Raw genomic sequence first — 21,297 nt, forward strand, 5'->3', positions numbered from 1 at the left:
CTTCAAACTCACAGTGATCTTCCTGCCTCAGCCTCCCAAGGGCTGGAATTACAGGTGTTCAACACCACACCTGGCTACGCATCAACATTCTTCTATGACTGAATGATTCTGTGACTTCCTAGAGTTGGTTAAAGACTGATACGGCAAATGTTGGGGACCAGCCATGGTAAGGGTAGATTGGTGGGGGAAACAGGCCCCTAGTCTCAAGGTCAGTGTTAACTTGCCTCAGGAAGAGAGAAGTATACAAAAGGCTACAGACTTCCTGGCTGTGTGGGAAAGCCATATCACAGTGCTCCTGAGGCAAGATAGCATCAAAGAGCTGAGGGCAATAAAAAAGCAGGCATCCAGCTGTGGAGAAGGACCTTAACCTGCTCCCTTTGAGATGCTAAACTTGTTCCCTATCTTACTACCCTAATGTTACTGCTGTCGCTGTTCCTGGAAGAGTACACTACCCCCTCCCATGTGCTTCCTGCTGAATAATAAAAGCAGGTCCACTGTGGAGATTGTTGAGTCCGTCCACTAGAGGCAGATTCTTCCTGGGGTCCACCACCGGCATATTGAATATTGTCTCTTTCTTTTATTCCTTGTCATCCTTCCTACATTCAGGGGTCTCTCTTTTTCATTTGTTTGTTTGTTTGTTTTTGAGAAAGGGTCATCCTATGCAGTTCAGACTGGCCTTGAACTCACTATGCAGCCTAGGCTGGCCTTAAACTTTCAGCAATCCTCCTGCCTCAGCCTCCCAAGTGCTGGGCTATTCGGAGTCCTTATTGGCTCCTGACACAAAAAGTACATAGGACATTAAATATTAGCTATTTTATTGTCATTATCTGGAAAATGATTGGGAATTGATGCAACTAAGTAGATCTAATACTAAAAAGAACCAGTGCAGAGACAAAAATCCTAAATAAGATGGGTATGGTGGCGCATGCCAGTAACCTTAGCACTGGGGAAGCTGAGGCAGGAGGATCAATGGGAGTCCAACGCCAACTTGAGCTACACAGTGAGTTTAAGGCGAGCCTGGACTACATAAGGAAGCGCTACATAAAAAAAAAATGCCGAAATAATAACTTAATCCTTTAATGAACACGAATACTATTGTTAGGCCCAGAAAGGCCAGTGAAAAGAAGGAAACAGTGCTGTCTTAGGGACCCACTTACAAACCTAAGAAAAATCCCTTATTTAATTGATTATGGGCTTTTAATTGAATTCACTGCTCCACACCATGGAACTAGGGTACAAACTCAAGAGCTTCCAGACAAGAGGAAATAACAGGGACTGATTCACCTTCCTTCTTCTAACAACAGAGTCCAGAAAAACATGAGCCAACACCTCAGGCACCTGGGAGGCAGGCAACAAGGGACAGTGCATCCTGAGAGATGTGCACCAGTCATCTGACCTCCCACCAGGAGTTTCCGGGCTCCTGTGCAGAGGGGAAGTCTGGGGAGACTTGGACAGGCAGAGTTTGCAGGGCATGGACCCAAAGAGGAGACAGCAGCACAGACAGCTCCCGGGTCCCTCAGGAGTCCCAGTGCAGTAGGGTGATGGAGGATCGGGCTAGGATACTTCCTATTCCAGCAGCCAGAGAAGAAATCTCCCTTCCCAGGTAGGGAGGCCCAGGACAACTCTCAGAGGGTTTTGCCTCAACAGGGGGCCGATGACAGCCATAGACAAATTGCTGTTCCTGTCCCACCCATCAAAGCGAGCCCTAAATGCCTCACCACATGACTTTGCTGTATAAAACATCTTTGAAAAGTGGGTGGGCGGGCAACCCACTTTCTGGTTCCCCTTCTGTCTCTCTTAGGCAGAAGCTTTCTTTCTCCTAATAAATTTTTCCTACTCTTAAAAAAAAAAAGTAAGATTTAGGACACAGTAGACACAATCAATAATTATTGAATAAATACACAAGCCAAAAAAACAAAACAAAAAAAGCAAGCCCTGCAAAGATCAAACTGTGCGAAAATAACACTACTCAGGATAACGCTCAAGAATTTCTGTGTTTGTTTGTATGTTTTCTTGAAGCGGGGTCTCCCTTTGTAGTTCAGGCTGGCCCTGAACTATGTAGCCCAGGCTGGCCTCAAACTCTCAGGACCCTCCTGCCTCAGGCGACCCTCCTGCCTCAGGCGACCCTCCTGCCTCAGGCGACCCTCCCAAAGAGCTGGGATCACCTTCCTGCGCCACCACACCATTTTTACAGGAGCTGGGCGTGGTGGTGCACGCCTGTGAGCCCAGCACTCTGGAGGCTGAAGCAAGAAGATTGCCATGAGTTTCAGGCCAGTGTGGGCTACTTAGTGAGTTCAAGGCCATCCTGAATTATAGAGCAAGACCCTGTCTCAAAAAAAAAAAGAATTTTTATAGGAGTAAATAATTACCTACCACCCAATCCACTAAAAGATGAACAGGGATGCAAAAGAGCAGAAAATATCCATAATGAAGATAGAGATCAGTTCACTGAAACTAACCCAGAGCTAGGCATGGTGGTGCACACCTGTAATCCCAGAGGTCAAGAGGCTGAGGCAGGAGATTCTCTCCACATTTGAGGCCAGTCTGGGCTACACAGAGAATTCAAGATCACACTAGAGATACCACACTAGCAAGGATTTTTTGTCTCAGAAAAAGAGGGCTGGAGATTTAGCTCAGTGGTTCTACCGCCTGCCTTGCAAGAGCAAGGTCCTGAGTTCGATCTCTGGTACTCAGAAAATAAAAATAAAAGAAAAAAAGAAATTGACCCAGAAATTAGATGTATGATAGAATCAGTGCATCAGTGCAGACACTCAGAGTGAACAAATTGTGTTCCATATGTTCAAATTCAAGCATGTCTAAGAGAAGCACTGCAGAGACTCAGTTTAAACTCTAGAGGAAAACTACACCATCAGAGACGAAGAGTCCACTGGATAGTTTTTGGGGTTTTTTTTGTTTTTTTTTCTCTCCAAAAAATTAACATCAGAGAGAGTAAATCTTGCATTTTTTTTTTTTTGGTACCAGGGATTGAACTCAGGACCTTGTGCTTGCAAGGCTGGTGCCGTGCCACTGAGCTAAATCCCCAGCCCCCACTGGATAGTTTTAACAGATCAGACGCTGCAGAAGAAAAGATTAATGAATTTGAAGACAGCAATAGGAACTTCACAAAATTCAAACAAAAAGACAAAGAAAGAAAACTCCTGGACTATCAGGGTGCTGCAGGACAACCACAAACAGGCTAATGTATTTGTAACTGAAGTGGGTGGGACGGGCTGGAAAAATATTTAATGAAATTGCCAAATTTTTCCCCAGTTTTATTGCAAACTACAAATCCACAGATCTATGATACTGAATGGACACAGCAAACATTTTTTTTTTTTTAAAAGTAATATAGGCAGCACAATGGGGCTGATGGACCACTGCCTTCCACGAATCTGAGCAGGGCAACGCCCCAGGGTCACCTGGACCTTCGGACCTTCGGACCTTCGTCCTCAGGACTGCTCCCTAGAGGTGGAGATGGGACATATGCATGCCAGAGCCTCCCACATGACCTCAGTAACCTTTCTTCTCTGAGCTCACTGAAGATTAGCTCAAAAGGACCACATCTAATTCATCCATTTAGAGCAGAGTGAATTATGGGAAAGCACATGCGCAGTAGATACGGCTGACCTGTCAATGACATTGTCAATCATGCTCTGGAGACCCAATGGGAAGTGCCCCGACCCAGTGCAACATTTTGAATTCTTAAACCCGAGGCATTCAGTGCTACTTCTCTCTTCCTTTCCGCATGCTCACTCTGTGGATCGCCTAATTAAATTTTATTAAACTTTGCTGCCTCGTCCTTACACATGCTGCGCCCCATTCTTTGTTCCTCACGAACAAGAACCTACAAACCAGTCTGGGACCTCATCACCCAGGGCAATACCAGCACTCGGGAAGCTGAGGAAGGAGGATCATGTGAGTTCCAAGTTCAAGGCCAGCCTGGGCTACACAGAGGTCAAGGCCAGCCTAAACTACATAGTGAGACCTGTCTCAAAAAAAGAAAAAGCCCCCCCAAAACTCAAGCACATCACAACTAAATTTCTGAAAATTAGTAATACAAGAAATCTTCAAAGCAGCCAGAAAGAAAAAAGACCCATTACATATAGAGGAACTAAGAAAAGGGATTTCCCCATTGATACTGTCAACCCAGGATTCTACACCCAGCACGTTTTTAGACATAAAAACAGCTGAAAGAATATGTCACTAGCTGATCAGACTGCATTGCAAGAGATGTTTAAAAAATCCTTCAGGAAACAAGGAGGATGATAGCTGCTAAATATCTGGATCCAAGCATGTGGTAGTAAACGCCTATAATCCCAGCCACTTGGGAGGCTGAGGCAGGAGGATCACAGGTATAAGGCCAGACTGGACACTTCAGGAGACCTTATATCAAAATTTTTTTTTTTTTGTACCAGGGATCAAACTCAGGACCTTGCCCTTGCAAGGCAGGTGGCAGCATCACTGAGCTAAATCCCCGGCCCCATTGTATCAATTTTTTTTTGGTACCGGGAATCTAACTCGGGTCCTTCCGCTTTTGAGGCAGGTGCTGGAACCACTGAACTAAATCCCTGGCCCCATTGTATCAAAATTTTTAAAGGAGCTGCTCACATAGCTCAGTGATACAGTGCTTGCCTAGCAAGTGCAAGACCCCAAGTTCAGCCTAAATCATAAAAATATCGCAATACAAGAAACACGCTCTAAAGACACTAACAGATTCAATGTAGAAGGGTGGGAAAAGATGCATGAAGTTCAAACCAACCCACAGAAACCCGTGCAGAAATGAGAGCAAAGAATGTCATCAGGGGCAACAGGTCATTTGGTAACAACAAAGGAGGCAACTCACAGCTACCCTAACTGGTTTTGTATCCAATTGTGGAGCTTCAGAATACATGGAGCGGCTGGGCGAGGTGGTGAAAGCCTATCATTCCAGATCTCAGGAGGCTGAGGCTGGAGGATCACCATGAGTTCACAGCCAGCCTAGACTACACAGCAAGACCCTGTCTCAAAATGATCAAGTAAAAAAAACCGTGATCAAGTCAGGAACTCTTCTTTGACCAGCACTGAAGACAGGGGTCAGTGGAAACGTATTTCAGTTGCACTGTTTGCCAATATTTTTAGGTTAAAACTTTTCCTTGTGTCTTTGATTTCCAGGGAGGTTAACATACTTCATTTCCCTTCTTATACCAGGGCATCTCTGAACCAGCAGTATCTGGTGGATGATTAGTTTCTTTGGGTTACATGCCCGTTACTACAATACTACCACTCTGATTACACCCGGTGCCTTCGCTTTGGGGCAGGAGGGACCTGTGCTGGGCAGAGTTGGCAGGGGAACCCTCCTCGGCTGCAGCTCATACACGTCAGCAGGGCCTGGGTCACAAGAGGCTGCACCTGCTGGAGGAACCCACTCTCCTCAGAATCTAGGAAACAGATGGAACAGATGAAAGCGTCACAGATCTGATACTTTGCAAAGAAAAGAGGTTCTAATAGAGAGCAAGACCATTTCTCAAAACAAAAAATACACACATACAATCCTTTCAAAGTGGCTCAGGTGAAGGCTCTCTGTTACACGAATATATGCTTGTGATTTCCCCTTACAAGGGACATAGAAGTGACTAGCAGCTGTCCCCAGCCAGGCAGCTGAGCTGACCTGAGTGCCAAGGCAGCCCTGGGAATTGCGAGTTTCCGGATGTGGGCGGGATTATGAGGACCCCACCTGTCAACTGGGACCTGGAGGAGCCAGGCCTCGCCCCTGGCACAGGTGAAGCTAAGGTGACAAAGATGACAAAGCTTCAGGGATGAGAAGGTGAAATCCCCATTCCCATTTCAGGAAGTAAAACCAGAAAATCTAGCTTTGGCAAAAACTCCTTCAAGAAAACTACTGTAGGGCCGGGGATTTAGCTCAGTGGTTTCACTGCCTGCTGTGCAAGCGCAAGGACCCAAGTTTGATCCCCGGTACCAAAAAAAATGAAAACTACTGTATGAGGAGGGGAGAAGGGGAAGTGATTAACATGTGTTCTGTACATGTACCAACTCCCTACAAGGAATGTGATCTCTGTGGACCGCAGACATGGGCTAATAAAAATTTTAAAAGCTCGGTCCGGGGATCTAGCTGAGTGGTTCCGCTGCCTGCCTCGAAAGCGCAAGGACCCAAGTCAATCCCCAGAACCACAAAAAAAAATTTTTAAAAGCTCGTCTAACCCAGACAACAAGAAATCTAGGAAACACTCAAGTCTCTTGGGTGGCCGGTGAAAAGCCAGTCCCCATGGCAGTCCCAAGAGCAAGGTGAACACCTTTTAACAAGGATAGCTTTTTATCTTCTCTAAAAGAAAGTTGAGGTTAGTGCAGGGGTGCACACCTATACCAGCACTCAGGAGGCTGAGGCAGGAGGTTTGCCCAGAGTTCGAGGCCAGCCTGAACTACATAGCAAGAGTCTGTCTCAAAAACCAAAACAAAACAAAACCCAATCACCTAAAATGACCAAGCATTTCTTTTTCTTTTTCCTTTTTTGGTTTTCTGAGACAGGGTCTCACTACATAGTCCAAACTGGCCTCCAACTCAAATTTGTGGATCCTCAGCCACCAGGCCAGAACATTTAAGGAAACCGACATGCCTGGGTGGGACCCCACAATTTTTCACGTTAAGCCACTTTATCCTTATTCTCCCCTTTCCTTCTTCCACGTGAAATGGCAAACCAGCAGATTCACTGCTGCAGCAACACCACCTGTCTTCAGCTTTAAAACTGATTCATTTGTAGTCTCATCTTCTCAGGAGACTGAGGCAGGAGGCTCACTTGAATGCAGGAGTTGGAAGCCAGCTGGGGCCTCCCACTTCTTCAAACACTGAGATCATCTTAGTCTGTGTAGACTTAACTCTCCCCAGGGCTCCATCTCTGCCATTCCAGGGCCGAAGGGTAAGGCAGGATCAGGCAGGATCAGGAGCAGGACAGGAAGCGGAAGCCACCCAGCAGCTGCCTGAGGCGACAGACAGCACAGCTGTGGCGGGAATGCTGGTAAGGACTAGCTTCGAACAAGCCAGCTCCAGGGAATTACACAGACAAGAAATTTAACACAAAACTATCTATTTCCTCGATCCCACTCTTCCTTTTTCTATAGGTTAGAGAGGAAGAATGCCAATAAACAAAATACACCTAGCAGGTGTATTCTCCAGGGTGCAGACCTGTAATCCCAGCACTGTGGGAGGCTGAAGCAGGAGGATTGCAAGTTTGAGCCCAGCCTAGGCAACTTAAGAAGAGCCTGTATCAAAATAAAAATACATAAATAAAAAGGGCTGGAGATACAGCTCAATGTGTAGGCCCTAGGTTCAACTCCCAGAACTGAAGGTAAAAAAAAAAAACACACCCAAGATGTGAATGAAAAACAAAAAAAGTAAACTGTGTCTCCAAGCATGACACTGGGGGGCCATGGCAACCTTATTTTTCGCCCTAAGGTCCCCCCACAAGGCCTCTTGTAGGACCCTGGACTAGACAATAACTCCTCCAGCCTGTGAAACACCGGGTGCAACCAAGACTCACCTTGCAAACATCCAGTCCTGACCTGGAACTCAATCTCAAGGCGTGAACCAAATGCAGCAGCGGGGTTAGGCCTGTGCCAAGGAAACCGGCACCAAAGTTGGGCAAGGTGAGCACTGCTCCCACCAACAGGCTGACTCAACTTGGTCACAGCTGCAGCTGAGGGTCTACTCACTTCTGGGGGAGCTAAATCACCTTCTCATGCTGGTAGCAACAGAGTGCTTACCTAGCACACACAAAGCCCCAGCAGCAACCCTCTCTCATTCTTGTTTGATTTTTGAGACAGGGGCTCACTGTGTAGCCCAGGCTGGCCTCAAACTCATGGCAATCCTCCTGCCTCAGCCCCCCAAGTGCTGGGATTACAGGTGAGCCAGGGATTACCTGGCTCCTTTTTTTTTTTTTTTTTTTTTGGTACCAGAGATGGAACTCAGACCTTGTGCTTGCCAAGCAGGCACAGTACCACTGAGCTAAATCCCCAGCCCTTCGCTCCTTTCCTTTTTAACCACTGGCATTTCAGTGGTTTCTAAATTTCCTCACATGGGCTGCTGGTTTTCTTGGGGCTTCATTAGGAAGCGTCCCACCAGACTCCAGGAGTGGGGAGGGGCGCTGGGGTGCAGGGCACAACCTAGAAAGCTTCAGAGTGCCAGAAGGAGCTGCCACCGTGCTCCCCCAGTGTCCCCGAAGGGAAGGGGCCGTGAGTCACCTCCTGCTTCCTCCGTCCCGCCCGCTTGGGTGTTCATTTATCTAGAAATTGCATCTTCAGGACAACTTCTATTTCAGGTTTGTGTAGGATCTTTTATACCCACACTAGGAACAGGCTACCTTGGAGTTGCCACTGCCAGTCAGAGGCCTTGAAATGCTGAACTGGATTGGGCACTTTGCACCAGTGTCATCAGTGAAATAAATGAATGCACAGTTTTATGGGCAAGTACTAACAGCCACACAAGAAAGGAGGTCATGTGCATGCTGAGCTAAATTGGGCAGAGCCAAACTCCTGGGTTTATCTGTTTGCTTTGAGACAGTGTCTTACTATGTAGTTCAGCCTGGTTTTGAACTCCCTATGTAGCCGCTGCTGTCGAATTCACTGCAATCCTCCTGCCTCAGCCTCCAGAGTGCTGGGATCACAGGCAAGCAGCACCATGCCTGTCTTATTTTTCTTTCCACATTTCTAGTAAGAAAAGAGACTTGGAGAGGGGGTGAGTGACTGGTCCAAGGTGGCCTCATTAGCAGGCAAGCAGGAGAAGTAACATCTGAACCCGGCCACGTTCTACAAGAATCACCGTTTTAAGTTACAATTCAGTGGTTTCCAGCATCTTCACGGCTATGTAACTGTCAGCATGCTCACCTTCAAAAGAAGCTCCATAGCTCTTATGCTTCCCTATCGCCCCTCACCTCTCTACCCACTGAGGCCGCCACTCATCTACTTTGTCTCTACAGATCTCCCAATTCTGGGCCTTCATACAGACGGATCATAGACCACAGGTTCTTGCAGGGTGTCGTGGTGCACTCCTGTGATCCTAGCACTCAGGCAGGAGGCATGGATCCTAGCTGAGGCAGGAGGATGGCTGAGAATTCAAGGCCAGCCTGGACTCTATAGTGAGTTCAAGGCCAACTTGAAGTACATAGTGAGACCCTGTCTCAAAAGCAAACAACAGGGCCGGAGATTTACCTCAGTGGTTCTGCCACCTGCCTCACAAGCGCAAGGTGCAAGGTCCCCCGGTACCAAAAACAAAAACAAAAAACAAAAGCAAACAACAAAAATAAACATGCTCTTTTATTAGCTGGCTTCTCCCTCAGCAAACCCTATACTGTCGACTCTGAGGTACAGAGCAGCAGGCCCAGGAGTCGTAAAAGGCTCAGCAAACAGCCTGTCAGGTGAGTTGGCATGGCAAATCCTTCACTTTTTAGCAAGAGCAGAGATTATAGGAAGATAAAAAGCAGGTTTTCAGATTCTTTGCTTTTTTTTTCTTCTTGCAGTAGTGGGGATTGAACAAAAAGTCTTCACACTGAGCTACATTCCCAGTCCTTTTTACTTTATTTTGAGAAAAAGTTTCACTAAGTCGCTAAATTGCTCGGGCTGGGCTTAAACTTGTGATCTTCCTGCCTCAGCCTCCCAGAGTGGTGGATCACACTGCCATGCTCATTGTTTTCAGATTCTTTTTTTTTCTTGGTACCAGGGATCGAACTTGGGTCTTTGTGCTTGAGCAGCAGGGGGTCAAACCACTGAGCTAAATCCCAGGCAAATAAACCTTTCTTTTCTTTTTTTTTGTTGTTGTTTGGTTTGGTACCAGGGATCAAACTCGGGTCCCTGTGCTTGCAAGGCAGGCAGCAGAACCACTGAGCTAAATCCCTGGGCCTGTTTTCAGATTCTTAAAGCTCTCTTGGCTCATTTTTCTGTACTGTCCTTGAGGACACTTTTCAGGTATACAAGTAGCAGATTTCCGATAACAAGAACTAACAATGACCTAGTTGGGTCCATTTGGACTGAGCTAATGGCCATGTCTGAAGGGCACCAAAAGAGGAAGGAGCCCACGCTGGGTGGAAGGCTCACTGGTGACCAGGACGACAGTGGTAGCTGGTGATCCCACGGTTGTAATGAAAAATGATTTTTTTAAAAGTCTGAGGCCAGACATGGTGGCATAAGCCTATAACCCCAACACTCAGGAGGCAGAGGCAGGAGGATCCTAGACTGAGGCCAGGCTGGGCTACATAGCGAGACCTGTCTCAAAAAAGCCAGTAAATAAATAAAGTCTGTGCAGACTAAGTGTAATAAAACTAGGCCTACATAAATACAGTATTGTTCACTGATCTCATTCCACAGTTGTATTTAGCTGGACTAGAAATGGATTCCAACAAAATATTTGTTTGCTCAGCCAGGTGTGGTGCTGCACACCTGTAATCCCAGCACTGGGGAGGCTGAGGCAGGAGGATCGCTGTGAGGCTGAGGCCAGCCTGGGCTACACACTGAGTTCAAGTCCAGCCTGAGCTACACAGTGAAACCCTGTCTCAAATTTAAAAAGAGAGAGACAGAAAGACTGTGTCATTCCTCTGCGGTTTCTGTGAGACTTCGACAATTAATGACTCTCTGAACATCAAAGAACTCACTCATCCAACTGAAACTCTGGGTCAGACAGACTCTGGTTTATTCTTCCTTATTACTTGGGTCTTAGGATCAGGGTACCCAACTCCACCTTTCCAAATATCAACTCATTTAAAAAATTCTCTTCTAGTTGGCCCAACGATCATGACTCCTAGTCAGGAACCAATTCTGCAACCACACTGCCTGACTTAATAAATGAGCTCTATCCAATATGCAAATAGCATGTGTCTTTTCCTAATGGGCCACTACACTTTCCTCTAGCAAAGGCCCTTTCTTCTGTAAACTGCTGTATCTAAGTTTGCCTGGCTTTGGTAAACAAGCTCCCCAGGAACCTGCACACACCAGAAAGGTAGAGTTCAGTGGTACCACCTGATTAAGCAACTCCAGTGAGACATTAACGATCTTCTACTCAGTATTCTGGGTCAACAGAGATTGCCACATGTATATATTGCTTGGGTCAAGGAGAGAAACAGGGCAAAGAGAATTCTCATTCTGTGATGAGGGAAGCCCTGAATAATCTTGTATCCGGTACTTTCAGAACAAAATCATGTGACTAAAGGACTCTCAGGCTAGGGGTACAGCTCAGTGGTAGAGCTCTTCCCTAGCATGCATGAGGCCCTGGGTTTCATCCCCAGCACGGCCAAGTTCCAGGCCTGGAACTCTCTTCATGGCCCTCAGAAACAACCAGTAACAGGGCATGGTGGTGCACACCTGCAATTTCAGCACTGGGGCGCTGAGGAAGGAGAACAGCCATGAGTTCAAGGCCAGCCTAGGATACATAGTGAGTCCAAGGCCAGCCTGAACTACATAGCGAGACCCTATCTAAAAAAAAAGCAAAATCTGGGCCGGGGATTTAGCTCAGTGGTTCTGCCGCCTGCCTCGAAAGCGCAAGGTCCCAAGTTCGATCCCTGGTACCAAAAAAAAAGCAAAAACCAGTACATAGAGTTAAAGAGAAGTAAGAATCAGTCGGTCCCAATCCCTTCTCTAGTCTAACTCCCTAGTACCCAAATGATTTCTGAAGTTGTTTCATTGACTTTCATTATTTATTTGTTTATTTGGGATCCTGCTATGTTGCCCAGGCTGCCCTGGAATGTGTGGGCTCAAGCAATCCTCCTGTCTCAGCCTCCTGAGTGGCTGGGACTACATGGCACACCCACGCACCCAGCACCATCACCGTTTCGAATAGCTGTTCCTTCCCTTGCAAAATGGCCCAAAATCACTTCACTGTCTTATTGTGGGGCTCAAACTAGACACTGTGCAAGCAAGTCTCTAAATCAGCAAACTCTTCACACCATGTTCCAGAATGTTTGCTGCATTAAACGCCAGGCCCTGTGGGAGCCCACAAGCCTCGGCTGGACAGACAACTGTTTTCCGGCAACGAAGCTTGCTTTCTTCCTCTAATTGGCCGCCTGAGTGCTAACCTACATTTTAAATTTGTTTCAAGACAAAGATTTCGTTTGGTCACATGAAAATGCCTGAAATAGTCAATGCTATAATTAGCACCGGAAGTCACTACCTTTGTCGTCATCTTTTTCCTTTCTTTAATGAACCCTTCCCTTCTTTTGTCCCACGACAGACTTCCGGCTTTACAAAGAAAATCTCCTTGGCTGGCTGCCCTGGTTTTCTTTGCCCATTTCCATGTTAAGTCATCTTTCTCTGCCCCAGCCTCCTCAGAAACAAAGGCAGACGGCAAAACTGGCTGGTTTATTTTGAAAGAAAACTTGACTCCAGGCTGTGAGACACTAGCTGGAGGCCCTTGTGGAGTCAAAAGGCCTGGCTCGCCTATCACCAGAAGATAAGCGCTCCCAGCTGATTCCAGTGTAGACCCACATCTCAGACCAGCTTCTCAAGGGTCACAGAAAGTCGCTTCCAATGTGTAATGTCCTTTACAACATCTGGTTCCACGGCAGGCGACCCATTTCTAACCAAAGGGTCCTCAAGTTCTCTTTCAGGTCCTACCAGTTCTGCAAAAATGCAGAAATGCTTTTTCTATAAGCAGCTAATACCAATAATTCAACAGGAAGTGGTATAGGGTACAGGACACGGGATGTCTTCCTGTTGCCCAGTTATTTACAAAAAGGAAAATTTTTCTAACAATTAAAACCCTCCCCGTAGGACTAACCTGTGCTCTCTTATAGGTAATAAACTAATAAAATGAATCACTTCTAATCTCTGTCAAAGCTGTAGCACAATTCATCTTGTTTAAAAGCAGGAAGAGTTGTAGAAAGAGTCCATATTAAACCCACATCTTCAAAAGAATTAGAAAAAATTGTTTCCTATCATGGAACTGGAATCAGTCACAGAGTCAAAGATTTTGCAGGCCAAAGGGACTGCAAAGGGCCAGGCACTCCTGAGTTAATCAAAAAGTTTCTTCTGGCACTGGGATGAACAATCATTTTCTCCTTATTTGCCCTTAGTCCAATTCACACCCAGAAAAATGGATTAGAATCAATATCAGATGTGCCACCAGAATACTGTGATACTTGCTGAAGCAGCACCCATGGTAAACACAGAAAACACTTCTGCAGCCAGATGTCCTTCATGTGCCTGGCAGCACAAGCCAAGCAAGCAGGTTTGAGACCAGGGGTTCAGCTGGGCACAGCTGCTGGAGCCCAAGGGCTCAGATGCCCAGGTTTAGGCATCCCATCTTCTCAAATAATTTATTCACTGGATACATACGGAAAAATTTCCAGCTCACAATACTATTTGGGGTTAAATTGAATTTAAAAATTTTTTGAAGCCGGAAGTGGTGGCACACACCAATAATTCCAGCACTCGGGAGGCTGAGGCAGAAGGACCACTGCAAGTTCAAGGCCAGCCTGGGCTATATAGTGAGTAAGGACAGTCTAAACTGCTAGGGAGACCCTGTCTCAAAAAGCAAACAAAGCGTCTGCCTGGCAAATGCAAGGTCCTGAGTTTGACCCCCCGTACCGAGGGGGGAAAAAAAAGCAAAGAAAAAAATTTAAACTTTCCTCTTCGGAAACTGGGGGGAAAAACCTGTCTCTAAATTTCATGGACTTAACACAATGGTTCTACATTTCACACAATGTCACCCTTGGTCTTCCTAAGCTTATCCTAAGTAGGTTAAATACCTTGGGTGCTGATCCAAGATTATCTTGGACATGCCATCTCTTGTACAGCCACCTAATCGACAAACTGGCTCAATTCACTGGCGTTTTACCAGATTTTCTTCATACTTGGCTGTGAGATGCTCTTAATTGTTATATGTACAGATCAACCAAACTAACTTTGATAAGAAACAGGTTTACTAGGTAAAGTATTGAGCAGTCTGAATCCAAGTTGTAGAGCAAGCTAGGCCACAAAAACATGACACTTGGGAAAGGTTAGCTACAGCTACGAGGTAAAACCGAAAAACCAAACCACGAGAAAGGAAGAAAAAGCCACTGCTTGGAACTTATTGAGGAAGGACAGCACTTCTCTTTCAGGCAGGCCCAGAGATGGCCATTTCTCAGCCGCCTCCCCTTCCACATTGGCCAAGGGCCCACTGCAGGACAAGAGCAGCCATTTCCCCTCTTAGGGGCCCACAGTTTCGTTTTTAGAAAGTATTTTCCCCTGATTCCTTCATCCAGGGAAGCCCTACGTTCTGGTAAGCAGTGGGGAGGAGCTTACGCCTTAGAACTGTCAGTTCTCACCACCCACATCCACCCAGATATACCCGAACCCAGTTCCCATTTCCCACACTCCCACATGCTTCTGAAAGCGGATCGGATGCCACGGGTGGCATGGAAACGGAAGGGGAGAGCAAGGGCGCGGCGGAGGAGGACAGAGGAACTTGTCAAGGAGGGGGATTGAGTGTGGCCTCGAGGTCAGGCGTATCACTGGCACATCCTTGGGCCTCGGCCTTCCAGCTTAGGGAAGGAAAGCCCCAGCAGGAAGGGGGCTTCTGCCCGTCACAAGTCCCAGAGGGTGCCCAAGATGAGGCTCTCTCCAGAGGAGGCCCGCTCCCACCAGACCAAGAGCTGGGCGTCCATCTGTCAGTGGCCGCACTCTCCTTTAACACCAGGAGCCCCGCCCAGCACGACGGAGCTGTGCCCCCAGACCTGCCAGGCTACCACGGGCTCCCGAGAAGCCAGGACACCCGGACCTGTCACCTGGACGTAGGGGACTCCCGCCCGGCCCGCTCGGACGGCGCACGCTGCCTACCCGGAGCTCGCCCTCGGTGCGGTGCAGTCCCAGCCGCCGCAGCCCCACGGCCAGGTCGTTGACACACAGGCCACCGTCGCGGTTGACGTCAAGGGCCTGGAAGAGGGTCCATAGGCGCAGCTGGTGGTCCGGACCCCCGCAGACGGCGCCACCGCAAGGGTCCCCCACGGACGCCGGCGACGCGGCGGACGACGAGGCGGCGGCAGCAGCGTCCGGCGGCGGGGAGGCCACGCAGCGGCACAACACACTGCTCACCATCGGGCGCGAGGCAGGGGCGTTGGGCGCGGGGCGGGGCGACGAGCCGGCGAGGACAGCGCCGAAGCGCGCCGGTGCGGTCGGACTGGGAGCGCGGGCTGCCAGACGCCGGCAAACTGGCGGGAGGGGCTGCTTCCGGGGACCCCGCCCCGCCTCGCTCCGGTTTGCTGGCCACACCCCCAGGAGTGTGTCCGACCAGTCATAGGACAGGAACGCTGCCGGGAATGGGCGTGGAGTGGGCGGAGCCTGTCGGAGGACTACCCGGATCAATGAAGGGGACGGGGCCTTCTCGCTCAGCCTGGGGCCGATTCAAATTGAGGGAGGCGGGGATTGGCTGAGCCGGTCGGAGAGGGAATCGCACAGCCGTAGGCAGAAGTCCTGGGATTGGCTGGCGGGAAGCCCAGTGTCCAACTTTCATTGAGAGACACAGTTTAGACGGCGGAATTGTAACCACGGAGACGAGTCGACTACGGAGAGATCGTAGCCTGCTGTGGGAAATAGAATTTAGGAGATAGCAATTGTGAACTGAAGTTACAAGGCAAAATTTGCGCCCTTCAGTGGAATTAAAAATTAATTGGCCAACAGGTCAAAGCCGAAAGAACTAAGTACCCTCGGGAGGCCGGATTTTAGTAAACTAAACTCTCTAAACAACCAATAAAATCGCTGAGTTTAACGGCCTAATAGTCCTAATACTGATAATTGAACGACAGAACGACTTTCCAATGGAAGCGAATAAAGGCGAGGTGGGCAGAGCGCCTGCAGCGACAGACACACATTTAGACCAATGATTAGGTTACATCCAGTAAGTAGTTACGCCTTTTATTTGAGCGACAGACCCGAAGAGCCAATGATCGACGGGGTACTTGAACCGCGACCAACCAGGAGGGCAGATTCCCCTGGAGAAGCTCTGAGGGGCGGGAAGAAGGAAGGTAGGCGGATCTCCGCACACCACGGCGGAAGAGGCAGATTCAGGAAGCCATTACGCAGCTGGTTGGCAGCGGCTGGGCCAGTCGATGCTGGGCCCTACGCACTTTGCGTAGCAAGGAGGGTTACCTAAGGCCTGGTGCTTGGCTCTGGGCAAGACCCACCTATCCCCTGTAGGGGGGTGGGTGAGGGACAAGGCTGGCGAAGAAGAGAAGGGAAGTAGGGGTGTTTGGGAGCATTATAATTTCTTTAATAATAGGAGAGAAGAGAGGCTATGGCCGTCCCAGCCAAGAAGAGGAAGATGAACTTCTCGGAGCGGGAGGTGGAGATCATCGTGGAGGAGCTGGAGCTGAAGAAGCACCTGCTGGTGAACCACTTCAACGCCGGCGTCCCTCTGGCCGCCAAGAGTGCGGCCTGGCACGGCATCCTGAGAAGGGTCAATGCCGTGGCCACGTGCCGCAGGGAACTGCCCGAGGTTAAGAAGAAGTGGTCGGACCTCAAGACCGAGGTCCGTCGCAAGGTTGCCCAAGTCCGGGCCGCCGTGGAGGGTGGCGAGGCCCCAGGCTCCACTGAGGAGGATGGAGCCGCTGGGCCTGGGACAGGCGGTAGCAGTGGCGCAGGTGGCCCAGCGGTAGCCCCCGTCCTGCTGACCCCCATGCAACAACGCATCTGCAACCTGCTGGGTGAGGCCACCATCATCAGTCTGCCCAGTACCACAGAGATCCACCCGGTGGCCCTCGGACCCGCGGCCACTGCAGCCGCAGCCACGGTCACCCTGACACAGAGTGAGTGACCTCCCCTGCCCAGGTCTATGTGCATAGGTGGGAAGGGCCGGCCAGCACTGGGGCACCCTGGGGACAGTGGTCACCAACGGTCAGAAGGTCAGATGGGGATCTTGGAGGATACCAGGCCTTCCAAGTGGCTCCCCAGACAGAAGTGATTTTGTTCCCTTTGGGACCTCCTCAGCATGTAGTCTGGCCTTGTCCCATACTGGGTAGCTCTCTACTGTGTATGTTGCCACCACTTACTTATGTCCCTGACCCCCACCACTTGCTGAACTATGTGGTCCTTGGAGACACAGGCCATAGCTGTGTGTCCACAGGACTTATCCCAGGGGCTGGAGCATGGTGGCACCCAGGATATATGCTTGTTGAATGAATAGATAGGAATAATATTGAAACATCGTTAACGTTCACAAGGTCCTGGTTCCTGCTGCTAATGTACTAATTCACTTACTCCTTAAACTGAGCACTTACTCCATGCCAGACCCTGGGCACTGGAATTACCAAGGCATTTAAAATATAGGCCCATTATATTCTAGGGGAGCAGATAAGGCATACATTTATAGTTTCATTGTCAAGTGGGAAAACCCAAGGACTCATAAGAGGAAGAGGCTCCCTGGGGAGGCAGGGACACGCATTTGATATTGGCATTGAAGAGTGGAAAAAGCTGACCTCTTCCTCGTGCATAGGGCCCGTACAGTGCTTCAAAAGGTCTCAGCTATGCTGGCTGGGGATTTAGCTTAGTGATTCTGGCACCTGCCTCACAAGCGCAAGGTCGTGAGTTTGATCCTCAGTACCAAAAAAAAAAGTTCTCAGCTATGAATGACAATAGAACTAACTTGGATTGAGTTTCACAGTTGTGATAATGGTTTGTGCCTCTGTACACTGCGTATTTGTAATGGGCTGTGAACTGTGTCAGCCAGTATTTCTCTTTTGTTTTTTGGTTTTAGGGAGGTTTTGTTTTGTTTTTGTTTTAGGGGGTTTTGAGACAGGGTCTTGCTATGTGGTTCAGCCTGGCCTTGAACTCACTATGTAGCCCAGGCTACCCTCAAACTCGAGATCCTCCTGCCTCGGCCTCCTAATACAGGCATGTACCACCACACCTGGCTTCAGCTAGTATTTCTCAATGGGGCTTGGGGTAATTGGGTGTAATGTGAGTGCCACCCCCTCCTGCCCTCACCGTGCCATACTTCTCAGTTACATATATTGAGGTGGGGAAAGGGGACAAGCATTCATCTAAAGCAGATGCTGTTCCGGAACAGGAAGGACATACAAGTGTCCCATGGACTAAAGTGATGAAAGAGACAGGGAGACATTTACTTCAGCTGCTTCTGCCCTGCCCCCTGCTGCCAGCTCCTTTTCTGCAAAGCCTCAAGAGACTTGGAAGTCAAGAGAGCATCAGAGGAGGTTGACCTGTCCGCTGCAGTCAGCTGTGTAGTCCCCTCAGGGTGCCTGCTCCAGGCTGTGGCCCTGGCGCCAAGGCGCTGTAACCAGCTGGACACACTGCAGGGCAGTCAATGACCGTGCTAGGGGACCCAGCTCTGCTGAATGAGCCGTGTGACCTTAGGCAAGTCACTGTGGGTTCCTGGGTTCCTCATCTCTGCAGATGTCGTGAGGATTCAAGGAGCTAATAAGTACAAAGTGCCTGGGACATTGTAGATGCTTTAAAATTTTTTGCTAGTATTTTTTTTGTTTTGGAAAACAAGTTCTTGCTAGTATTATTATTAGCATCTTTGTTTTTTGCCAGACCCAGAGCTGCCTCTGGCTGCTATAGAGGCCCTTAGAATCTAGATTTATCCTTGAATCACTATAAAGCCAGGGGGCCTGAGTTCCCCTTTGTCTCCCTGTAGGGCTTACTAGCCCCTTCCCTATCCCACGGAAGGTGACTGCCTGTCCCTTGGCTCTTTCTTCCCTGCAGTCCCAGCGGAGACCACCTACCATGCGCTGGAGGAGGGCGTGGTCGAGTACTGCACTGCGGAGGCCCCACCACCTCTGCCAGCTGAAGCCCCGGTGGAGATGATGGCCCAGCATGGCGACACATCTGTCAAGCCTCAGGCGCTCAAGAGCCGCATTGCCCTCAACTCAGCCAAACTGATCCAGGAGCAGCGGGTCACCAACCTGCACGTGAAGGAGATCGCCCAGCACCTGGAACAGCAGAATGACCTGCTGCAGATGATCCGCCGCTCACAGGAGGTACAGGCCTGTGCCCAGGAGCGCCAGGCCCAGGCCATGGAGGGCACCCAAGCAGCCCTGAGCGTGCTTATCCAGGTCCTCCGACCTATGATTAAAGATTTCCGCCGCTACCTGCAGAGCCACACGCCCACACCAACCCCTGCTTCTGACCCTGGCCAGGTGGCCCAGAACGGGCAGCCTGACAGCATCATCCAGTGAGGGGAAGGTCCCAGCCTTCTGCTGTGATTGGATGAACCCTCTGTGGCCTCGTAAGTGGCTTCTGGGATTGGCCGTAGGTGGGCCTGGTTGTCAGCTCCCACTTTGATAGACACTTGGGGTCCACAGATCTGAGAAAGGAAGGAGACTGGGAAGAGGAACTTGGTGGGCTCCTGGGATCCAAACTCAGTTCCTCCCACCTCTGGAGCTGCCTCGCTAAGATCCGGAAGATTGGTTAGCTGGGGGTCACTGTGTTGGTGATGAGACACAAGTGGTCAAGAGCCAGGGCTGGGGATGTGTCCCAGATCCCATCCAGGAATACTCGTGAGGAAACACTGGCTGTTGCTAGGGGCCCCAGCCCAGTGCCAGGCTTTTGAGTTCGATCATGATGCTGGCACTGGTGCCAGCAGGAGGGCAATAAATAACATCCACCTCCCACCATGGGGGCACCACTGAGGCCAAGGAGAAGAGCCCACCCTCTCTCCTGCTCGCTGTGCCTCAGTTCTCAGGGGACTGTCCTTATTGCTGTGCCCGTCAGTCCCCACCCCAGGCACAGCGTGGGCTCTCTGCAATACCCCTGTCAATACTCCAGCTACCCCTGCTGCCCGCCTGCCTTGGGATGCTGTGTGTGCGGGGGATGGGTTGGCACTCTAGTGTTCCCCTTTGTCTCTGGGCAGCCCTTTGCCGTTTGCCCCCAGAGCTTTGGGCTTGGGACAGGCTCTGGGCACTGTCAATTTTAGAGAGAGCAGATCCTCCACGTGGAGTCTTGTCATTCCCACCCACCACAGTGGGTTTGAAGTGACTGTCGCTTTTTCTAGTCATTTTTATTTGCTAGTGATCCCCTGCTGGGAAGACCCAAAGGAGAGCATCGCTGTGGCCATGCCCTTCCCCCTTTCCTCTCTGCTGAGTACATTTCCACAGTTAGTGCCAAAAAGAACCTTCAGGGCCTGGGATGCAGCTCAGAGGTGCCATGCCTGCCTTGCAGGTAGAAAGTCCTGAGTTTGATCCCCAGTATGGGGCGGGGAGAAGGGAGGGATAACTCAGTTAAAAAAGAGCCTTCAGCCAGGAGTAGTAGCCCATACCTATAATCCAAGCACTCAGGAGGCTGAGGCAGGAGGATCGCCACAAGTTTGAGGCCAGCCTGGGCTACATTATGAGTTAACGGCCAGCCTGACCTACATAGTAAGACCCTGTCTCAAACACCAAGCAGAACAAAAGGCACACACCGTACCCTGGACTCTTCTCCCTTGCCCAGTCAGTCAGTGCACCTCATTGGGTGGGTGATTCCGAAGCCACTTTTGACCTTGAATGTATGAAGTAAGAGAGATGAAGCTCGCCTAAGAAACAGGACCCTTGGACCCCTCATGCTGCAGAAGCTCTGAGTGCAACCTCTGGAGGAGGTGCCGTTACTGCCACCCGGCTTCTCTGAGATGTCCCTAAGGGTTTGACCCCGATGGTGCTTGTCCCTTTCATTCGCAGGCTCGCCATCCATCGCTGAGACGCCCACATCTCCCCAGATGTTTCCCAAGTTTGCTGTCTTGCTGCCGGTGCCTTGGCCACAGGTGATCCACAGTGACAGCTCGAGGCTTCAGATCTATAAACAGCGGACAGTGCTGCCTGCCCAGGCAGGTCTGTCTAGAATTGCTTAGTGCCACCATTGTGATCACAGGGGATGCCCCCCAAAGTCGGTTGGGAGGTGGCCACCGTGCTGTCGTCACCCTCTGTGGAGGCCTGTGTGCGGTGCCAGCTGCAGGGAGGCGGAGGGGACTGAGCCCAGCTTGGGAGCTGGGTGACAGAGCCATGGCCAGAAGGCAGCTGTCCCTGCCAGCTCTGGTACCCTTGCTCTTTGGAGCCCGGCGGCCCCGGCAAGGGAGCCACAGGGACTTCCGAAGGCTTTGTGACTTGGTTTGGTTCTTCTCTAGGGTTGGAAATCTGAGCCAATATTGTGTCTGTTTCTTTGGATATAAAGAAGCCTGGATTGCTTAAACTGACTCATTCTTTCCAGGTCATAGTTTTAAATTAAAGAAATCCCCTTTTTTATACATACTTCTCTGTGTCTTCATTGGTTTTATATATAGAAGAGAGTAAAGGCAGTGAACGCAGGCTAAATCTGGCCCACGCTCTATTTTTTTTTTATCCCATTCCCTCGCCACCCC

The 21,297-nt window shown here is 49.7% G+C and overlaps 2 protein-coding genes across 9 annotated transcripts in view; one reads left to right on the top strand and one right to left on the bottom strand.

The window, feature by feature from the left end:
- The window catches only part of Slc25a25 (solute carrier family 25 member 25), a 34,037-nt gene extending 18,875 nt beyond the window's left edge, over window positions 1-15,162 (bottom strand). For 2 of the 5 annotated variants that reach the window (XM_004849279.3, XM_004849277.4), the window contains exon 1: window positions 14,793-15,154. In XM_004849279.3, coding sequence (XP_004849336.1) covers window positions 14,793-15,050 — 258 coding nt within the window. In that variant the 5' untranslated portion in view covers window positions 15,051-15,154. Of the gene's footprint in view, window positions 1-14,792 lie in introns of all 5 variants that reach the window. The other 3 variants (XM_087183138.1, XM_087183130.1, XM_087183139.1) reach the window with 3 other exon arrangements.
- A 494-nt stretch (window positions 15,163-15,656) lies between these two features.
- Window positions 15,657-21,183, top strand: Naif1 (nuclear apoptosis inducing factor 1). 4 transcript variants are annotated; one of them, XR_015439835.1, is made up of 4 exons: window positions 15,658-15,849; window positions 16,231-16,756; window positions 18,672-19,194; window positions 20,621-20,807. XR_015439835.1 is itself a non-coding variant. In XM_021261985.2 (3 exons), the coding sequence occupies exons 1-3, from the start codon at window positions 15,832-15,834 to the stop codon at window positions 19,142-19,144; spliced, it is 1,017 nt and encodes a 338-aa protein (XP_021117644.1). In that variant the 5' UTR covers window positions 15,657-15,831; the 3' UTR covers window positions 19,145-19,331. The 4 variants fall into 4 exon arrangements, 2 of the variants coding, with proteins under 2 accessions (XP_021117644.1, XP_087039267.1); XM_021261985.2 differs by lacking the exon at window positions 20,621-20,807 and having other exon boundaries at window positions 15,657-15,849; window positions 18,672-19,331; XR_015439836.1 differs by lacking the exon at window positions 15,658-15,849 and having other exon boundaries at window positions 16,013-16,756; window positions 20,621-21,183.
- Window positions 21,184-21,297: the final 114 nt, after the last annotated feature.

The sequence above is a fragment of the Heterocephalus glaber genome, unplaced genomic scaffold, assembly GCF_053883595.1.
Source record: "Heterocephalus glaber isolate CG9 unplaced genomic scaffold, H.glaber_assembly_v1.0 deba00001479, whole genome shotgun sequence".
In the NCBI taxonomy this organism is placed as follows: domain Eukaryota; kingdom Metazoa; phylum Chordata; class Mammalia; order Rodentia; family Bathyergidae; genus Heterocephalus; species Heterocephalus glaber.

Coding starts and splice junctions, on each gene's coding strand:
- Naif1 (XM_021261985.2), top strand. Junction 16,757..18,671: donor CACGGTCACCCTGACACAGA/GTGAGTGACCTC, acceptor TCTTCCCTGCAG/TCCCAGCGGAGACCACCTAC.